The following is an 8,941-nucleotide window of genomic DNA, read 5'->3' on the forward strand; positions in this document are numbered from 1 at the left end:
AGTTTTATTGCACACAACCTATGTTTTGCATTGACAAATGATTAGATCTTTGGTCCTAGTTTGGAAAAAAAGGTTGTTGACTTTGAGAATTGAATCATGTTTCCAAAGTTATTGATAAATACTCACAATTTACCCGAGAATTTATTTTTTATGATTTAACAAAAACATGAAACTATTTTGATGAGTACTTTTGCTTTTCTTTGTTGTACATGTGTATAGTATGGAACTATCTCTTAGATGATCTTCACGCAGTATGAAGCTATTTGGTGTTGGTTTATTTTGTTTGCATTCAATACTCTACGCTTGGTTTCACATTAATTCCCTAACAATACTTTCATTGATCAGCCTTCAAGAGGAGATTTTGGGTTGATGGTTAGCTATTATGCTAGGAGAGGAGACAAACATCATGCACGCGCTACTTTTGAGAACATGAGAGCAAGAGGCATAGAGCCTAATTCTTATGTATTCACGAAGTAAGCCCAATTTAAAGAACCAATTCATCTTTTAAATTTTCTTATTCTCACTTGCTGTCTTGACTAAAATTGTAAAGCGACGATAATTTGCAAGGGTTAGCTCTTATTTAGTATGTAATAAACTCATTTTTTATGACAGTTGTTTATACTTTCTTTCCTTTTTGCTGCATGACGTGGAAGGAATGATTGTGACAAGTTTAGTGATAATGAGACACACACACACACATATAATTGCTTAATATTTTTTCGTAAAGTTAAGGAAGGTTTTGATCTCAAACTAGTAGTATATAGACAAATCGATTATGGAGAAAATGAGACTGATAATACATATATGTGCTAAAATTAGTAAGGATAATTGCAAAATTGATTACCTTAGATTAATAGCGGTGTTATCTTTTATAGAAGATAGCATATTGTAAAATAGATTTACGGGTCATTTACATGCATGTTACACAATTCTTATGTATTTTCATGTCTAACACCTAAAATTGTTATATTTATATTTATAAGACTAAAAAATTTTAAACATCACATAAAAAATACTATCATTATTAACTTTTTAAAAGAGAATTACAACCTTTCATACATAGGTTTAAGACACCATATTGTTATTAGTGTAAATATCAAACTTTAGTTGTTAGATATGTAAATAATTAGGAATTCCGTGGTATGCATGTAAGATTTTGTAGATTTGTATGATTTGACCATGCATAAATGAGGATAGAAGATGCATTGATAGAGCAAGTAAGAGTGAATTTTAAATAACTTTGGAGGGAAGGAGTGGAAAGGTGGCGTGATTAGAAATTGTGTAAAATTGTATGTATAACATGGAGTTATTGCTTGTTTAGAACCTAGTATGAATGAATGGAGAATGCGGATTTGAAACATCAACCTCAAATAGTTGGGATAAGGCTAAAAGTTATGAGGATTGACTTTTAATTTTTTTTTTTATTTTTTATTTGTTTTTTATTATTATTGTTTTTTATTATTACTTCTGTTGTAGGATCCTTAATCCCATTGAATGTGGTTTATTTTATGCAGCCTTGTTCATGCGTATGCAGTAGCAAGAGATATGAGAGGGGCCTTGTCTTGTATTGAAGAAATGAAACGTGATGGTATTGAGTTAACATTGGTGACATATAGCATCCTCATTGGTGGTTATGCCAATATTAATGATGCAGAGTAAGCTATTTTATTTCATTGTTTGTGTTTTGTCAGGTTTTTGATTATTTTTGTTTGAATCATCTTTTTATCTATGGAAACCACCAATACTTCTTGATTTCACGGAAATACCATTCCCTACAGAAATAGTAAAACCATTTGCACGAGTGAGCATTAAAATTTTTATTTACTATTTTATTCATGCCTCTCATATTATTTTAAGAGCTCGTTCTAAATAAATTTATTCACTTGGACTCGTTGGTGCAATTTCCGGTTATGTATTTATAGCTTATATTGTAACTATTTAGAGAAACTTTCCATTTGCATGCTTTCATTTTTTGTGAGAACATATGCAGCGCCAATTCAACGACTATTTAGATTGAATATTTAACCCTTGTAAATAATACATTTTTGTTTTCATTGTCAACCCTTGTAAAAAATGCATTAAATATACCTATTTAATTTAACTTTTTTTTTTTTTTGAAGATTGAGCGCATAGACTAAGGGCTTTTCAGAAAATTTGACTTAGGTTTCTCTTATGCTGGTGTCTAGGGCCATTTAGTTTTTTATGCGCCTAATGAGCAAGTTAGTCTTTTGTTATTTATTATGGTTTAGTATAAATAAACTGAGATTTTTAGGGCTAGGGTTATGCATGAAATTGTGTCCCGATTCTTAGTGTTAGGGTTTGGGAGAGATTTCCTACTTATAGAATTATATGACTTGGAAGAGATCACCTACCTATCGAATTGTAGGTGTTTATCTTTTTTGTATTCGGAGTTATATTGCTTTAATTTATTTTTGGCGGAATAAAATCTATAATTTTCTGGCCTAATTTTTGTGAGAAATCGCCCCGTTTCGTATTAAATTGTTTTCATGACAAGATTCTGGGAAGCCAACATCCAGACAGTGACATATAGGTTGAGTGTCGATCGGGATAAAAAACTACATACTTTTGCGAATGAACCCCGTGATACAGTTGTTATACTGGGAAGCATCAAGGGGATCGTGGCATTGTGACCGAACTCCTTCGTGACCAAATTCCACGATACAATTGTGATCTTGGGAAGCATCGACAGGATCGCGACGTACAGGCCCTCATGATTGAACCTCACGATTTAGATAGTGAAATAGATTGACCTAACCGCGCGATATAGTTGCGACTTGAGATACTTTGGGTAGTCACAGATGTGATTTCAGCATGCAAGAGTTTCTTGTTTGGAAACGACCTTGGAGAAATGAAAACAAGGAAAGTTGATGCTTTGGAAGAGAGATTGGATGGAGAGTTAGGGAAACTTAAATCCAGGATAGAAAAAATGTTTCCTTCATTGTCAATTGATTCGATAACTTGGAGGAGATGATAAGGAAGTTTATTGAGATCCAATCCAAGACCCCACGTACAGCTCAACTTACAAACCCTAGTCAAGGGTTAACTAGAGAATCCTTGGCCAGATCAAAAGGAAAGAGATTAAATGTGAGGAACATGTGGAGTAAAACATCCACCATCAAAAACTCCCACCTAGGACCCCGATGAAGATTGGATTAGACATTTCAAATTGAGGGGGTTGGGCCGAAACATGGAGGGCTTTTGGAAGGGGTTGGGAGGCGCATGAATGAGGAAAGTCAGGAAGTGATACTATGATTGAAGGAGGGAGTTGTCAGAGAGAGATGATGTTGGGCTGGAGGTGTTAGGATTAGGAAGTTAAAGATGCCAATCTTCGAGGGGGAAGAAACACATGGGTGGGTGTACTAGTTAGGCTATATTTCTCGATGATGGGCTAAATGAAGAGAAGCTCATGGTGACAGTGTTATGTTTGGAGGGAAAAACTCCAGCATGGTTTCAGTGGTGGGAGGTTAGATACTCGATTTGTTTGTGGGAGGAATTTAAGAATTGCTTGTTGAAATGTTTCAGAGCCATTCATGAAGGAGACTTACATAAGTTATTATATTGTTTAACTCAAAAAGGGACTGTGATGGATTAGAGAGATTCGAGCTATTATCCGGACGAGAAAAGGGGGATTTCTAAAGCAGGATTGGTGAGGAACTTTATGAAAGGCCTAAAGCCCGACATGCGGGCAACACTCCAACTATTGAGACTACGAGGGGTGAGGAAGACGATGGATTTCGCCTGGATTGTGGAAGATAAGAGCCAGATGAAGAAGGCTAACAAAAGCGACACCAATGGAGGATTCTATAAGAATACCTCGACAACCATGTCATTGAAGACCCAAATTGTTATTTCAGAATGTTTCGAAAATATGTTGATTGGTTTTAGGAAACTAGGTAAAATTTTAACCACTTAAAATATACTCCAAAATTTGAATCCCTCAAATTTCAATTTGAATTAATTTTATAAAGTTTTATGCTTAAAACAATAAATCTGATATAAATCACTATATATAAATTATAAATAGAATGAGAGATAAAAATTTTACAAGATTTTTAGTTAATTAAGTTAATTAAACTTTAATTAAACTTATATCCCTCTCTAAGCCTGCTTCTTTGTTCCCACCGACCTACGCATGTGATATTTAGTCCTATGGGATGTTTCAAATGAGGGGATCCTTATTCTAGAGCCTTCAAATCACTGTCCCACCTCTTGGTTTCGTCTGCACGAAGCTCTCTTGATTTCTCCTCACACCAGCTTTTGTGTGATTCTGTATTGTAGAAGAATTGCGATCTATAGCAGGCGAGCGACCCATCGAGAGCCGCAACTCTCTGTTCAAACTTCAGGATGAAATTGGTGAGTGCGAAACTTTCTTTCACGCATTTTTTTTTATTTCCGGTCGCCATAGTGGAGACGAGATTGCGTTGAAATAGAAGAAATTGGTTTATGAACTTTCGTAAGGGTCTTTAGTGAGAAATCAATGAAGATAAGAGAAGGCTGAGGAAAGTTAAAGTATAGGGAAGAAGATTAGGCAGGATCGAAAAATGTTGGTTTTCCCCAAAGCCCATTTGAGGTAAGAAAGTCATGTTTTGGTTTAAATTACTTTATGAGCTATGATATCTTAAAATCCTAAGAAATTTAGAAATTTCAGGTTATTTATCTAAGAATGTGAGCTTGAGGCTAGCATGTGAAAATTAGTTGTAGGTCTACTTTGTTAATTTCAGATAAAATAATTTTGTGCTAACTTAAGAAAAATAATTCGATTATCAGAAATTGGTTGAATCTTAAAATTTGATTTTTTTTGTTCTATAGTTTATTAAGATCAACATAAAAGTTATCACAGCATTCAACAAGTTACTAAAGATTGAGTATCTAGCGTGACAACTGAAGTGAGCAATTATATTTCTAAATTTTAGTAATTTTCTTTATTTCAAAATGTTTGTTTTCTTTATTATGCTCTAGTTTAGTAAGCTCATTCATATTGTTAGACAGAAAAAATATACATAATAAACACGATATGACAAAATGTTCATTATATGAAAGATATGCATGAGATAGATGTGAAAGGTATTAATGATATACAAGACATGCATGAGGTAAGAGATGAATGATATGAGATGCATAATATGAGATGTATGAGGATTAGTGCACAACAGAGTAAATATGCATGTTAGTAGATGAATAAAGATGTCTCAGAAAAATGCTTGTTATGAAGAATGAAATAACTTATATACGAATGCTTGTGTGCTTACATGTGCGTGTTAAGAATAGGAGTTCACCCTCCAATGATACAGGCAAGGGACGCGAGTGTATCCCTATGCGTAGTTTTTTATTACCCCAGATAATTGTGATCTTTAGATCACTAACTACTATGCCAATAGGAGAATATCAGCCAGAGGAGAGTTGAAAGAGCTTACCTCCCCAGATAATTATGATGTTTAGATTGTGAATCGTTGTGTCGACGAGAGAATATCATCCAGGGGTATGCAACGACCTTTCCAACTTAGACAATTGTGAAGTTTAGACTACTAACCACTGTGCTGATTGAATATCGACCTGTGGTGTTTTAGATTATTTTTTATGGTGATTCTCATAGAGACAAGTATATATGTAAAAATTATAAAATAAAAGAAAAGCTATAGTAAATGCATATAGAAAACTTGAGTATTTTCATTGAGTAAAGTCATTGATACATGCATTAGTATACTCAAAAATTTCTTATAGAAATATAAAAGATTAAGATACTCCAAAATTTTTTATAAAGATATGAAAGAACAACATATATTTTAATCTTTTCTCGGATTACTGTAGTTTAGAATTGTGATTACTCGTAGCTTATTTTTGAATAAGTCATTATGTTGTTAAAATAGTTTTTTAAGGTTTTAAGCTTTTGAATAAGATGAATAAAAGAAAAACAAATATGTATAGAGGCGACAACAACTAGAAATGTATAAATTTATACTTGTTAGTTGAATTATTTTTTTTAGTGGTTCTTTTATGAATATTTGAATATTAAACTATTAGTGATAGAAATAGAATGACAGAATAGATTTCTACCATCCGACTGTCCGTTCTTAGTTTGGTTAAATGCAAGTCTTGGGCCAAGGCGTGACAGAAGGAGAGCTATACGGGGCCCATCTCGGGAGCAACATCAAGTGCCTCACAGAGACAGAGGTGCATGACAAGAGAGCAAGGAAATTATTTTTCCGATATGATGAGAATTACGCCCAAGGCCATCAATGCAAGAATTGTACGCTCCAAGCTTTTTTAGTTTGTGAGAGGGAGTACGTAGAAGTTGGGAGGGAGATGAGCCCTTACACTTAGATTTAGCGGATCTATCCCTCAACTCAGTGGTGAGATTTAATCCAAATCATATCATGATGGCGAGGAGATAGATCAGGGAGCAACCAGTAGTAGTGGTGGTAGATAGTAGCTCCACTCAAGTTCATCTCAAATTAGGTCATGGAATGGTTGGAGTTGAAGCTGGTAGATATTAGAAGTTTTGGGGTTATGATGAGGAATGGAAGGTGGGAAAAGGTAGGGGAATTTGCAGGGGATTGTTGTCGAAGCTACAGGGGATATAGGTGATGGAGGACTTTCTTCCTTTGAACTTGGGAAGTACTGATGCGATTTTGAGGATGAAGTGACTACAAACGATCAGAGAGACGGGTGTGAGTTGGAAATCCTTGACTATGAAGATTAGGGTAGAGGAGAGTTAGGTGGTGCTTTGCGGTGACCTTAGCTTGTGCAAGACCTTGGTGTCAGCAGATCCATCTAAAAGGGACGACTATGTTGTAGGGGGCCACTATTTAAGACCTGAAACAGTTGAGAAAATTTAGGGGAGTTACAAGGTACTACCAGAGTTTGTGACGGGTGGTAATTTAATTGTTTAGCCGTGGATGAAAAAAGTTGAAGAAGGATAACTTTCAATGGGTGAAAACGACGACACAGATTTCTGAGAAGTTAAGGAAGTCCATGACGAGAGTATCAAGGTAGTAATGGGAACCAAACTCAAGCTAATTTATGAACGACAACCATACAACTTGATCTAGTAACAATTTATTTTATTTTTTGCCTCGAGGACAATGTGTCTTGTTGAGAGGGGAGTATCGTTACGCAAGTGCCTAAGGGCAATTTAGTCTTTTGTTGGGCTAAGGGAAATTTTGTCTTCTGTTATTTATTATTGTTTAGTATAAATTGGGCTAATATGCTTAAGGATAGGGTATGCATGAGACTGTCTTGAGGCTTGGGGTTAAGATTTGGGAGAGATTTCCCACATCTCGATTTGTAGAATTTGGGAGTGATCACCTCTCTCGAATTGTACGTGCTTATCGTATTTGTATTCAAAGTTGTATTGCTTTGAATTGTGTTTGGTAGAATAAATATCATTATCCAGCTCAAGACTTGAAATTAACCAATGCAGGAACAAAAGATTTGTTGGTGAAATTAGGTTTTTTATATTTATAATTCCATCACTAACAATTCAATATAAAAAAATTAATTGAAAGAGCTATTAAAAGAAAACATTTTAATTAACAAATAAAAGTTACCTTTCTGGTTCTCGACTTCTCTACACACCTATAGTATTTACCTTATTTAAAAGTTTGAATCGGAAAAAAAAATATTAAAACAACTTAATGAGTTATCGTAAGATAACTAAATAGCAATCACATTTCTAAAATATGGTAATTTATATAAAAGAAAATAATACGCTCGTTGATCTTTCATATTTCTATAAAAACATATAACACTAATGTATTTTTTCATGGAATTTTCTTATTTAGAATAAATTTATAATTTGATACGTATTAAATTTAATTGTACTCCTCAAAATTTAATCTTTGACTTTACTTTTACTTTATGCTATTAACATTCATATATGTCTTAGGAGTGCAGTCAAAACATATTGTAATATGTTTTTGGCCGATATTTTCTCATCGATACAACGATTCATAATCTAATTTACACAATTGTTTAAAGTGGAAATGCGTATACTCTCTTTTGATTGATATTTTATCATCAACTCAGTTAATGTTCTAAACATTATAATTGTCTAGGTTATGTTATCTACACGTGCATTACCCTAGCATTTCCTCTTTGTACCATAAGGGCGTGAACTTCTCTTGGCAGACAGACAATCTTTAATATATGTACTATCTCATTCTTCATACATACATTCTTTTCATATAAAACACTTCGTATTTATCTACAAAAAAAAAGCAACTCTACTATAATCTAAAATCATGTTATAATCTGACAAATGCACATTTATTAAACTTCTAAAGGTCAGGTAATAACCTGAGACATGTACATCTTACTAGAATATGAAAGCAATGCAATAATTTGATATCTTTCAAAAATAAATTATTATGCAACTATTGAGACAATAATATTTAACATGCACTATAACTAATAATATGGAGAATCAAATGTGATTTAATTTCATTTATGTACGATATAATAATTAAAAACATAAGTAGGAATATATTTAAAAAGAGTAAAAGCTCATAAATAGTCAACCGACTATTAATAAGTGTCCAATTTAGCCTTTGAATTTTAGAATATTCTAATTTAGTCCTGGACTATTAAAATTTGTTCCAAATTGGTCAAAAATCAGGTTTTCTATTAATTTTAAGAGCAGTCTGCATGAATTGAGGGTATTTTCATTTTTTATGTAATAATTTACATTTTATATGGTTTGTATATAAATTTCTTATTTATTTGTTGTTGAAAAAATGTAATTTTAAATTTTTATTAATAAATCTCGTCACCAAACAATCGTTACTTTTTTAAATGAAATTTTTTGTTTGATCATTGTTTTAACACACAACCTTATGTTAATATATATACATATATATATATATATATATACATATATATATATATGTATATATATGTATAATATAGATGTATATATATATGT

The 8,941-nt window shown here is 32.9% G+C and overlaps 1 protein-coding gene across 1 annotated transcript in view; it reads left to right on the plus strand.

The window, feature by feature from the left end:
* Positions 1-303: 303 nt before the first annotated feature.
* LOC110024916 (pentatricopeptide repeat-containing protein At5g04810, chloroplastic-like) overlaps positions 304-8,941 on the plus strand; it is a gene marked incomplete at its 3' end in the record, with an annotated part of 25,358 nt that continues 16,720 nt past the window's right edge. Inside the window, exons 1-2 of the mRNA XM_020725111.1 lie at positions 304-473; positions 1,515-1,655. Coding sequence (XP_020580770.1) covers positions 370-473; positions 1,515-1,655 — 245 coding nt within the window. The remainder of the gene's footprint in view (positions 474-1,514; positions 1,656-8,941) is intronic.

Source organism: Phalaenopsis equestris, unplaced genomic scaffold (genome assembly GCF_001263595.1).
Source record: "Phalaenopsis equestris unplaced genomic scaffold, ASM126359v1 Scaffold000278, whole genome shotgun sequence".
NCBI classification, from domain to species: Eukaryota; Viridiplantae; Streptophyta; class Magnoliopsida; order Asparagales; family Orchidaceae; genus Phalaenopsis; species Phalaenopsis equestris.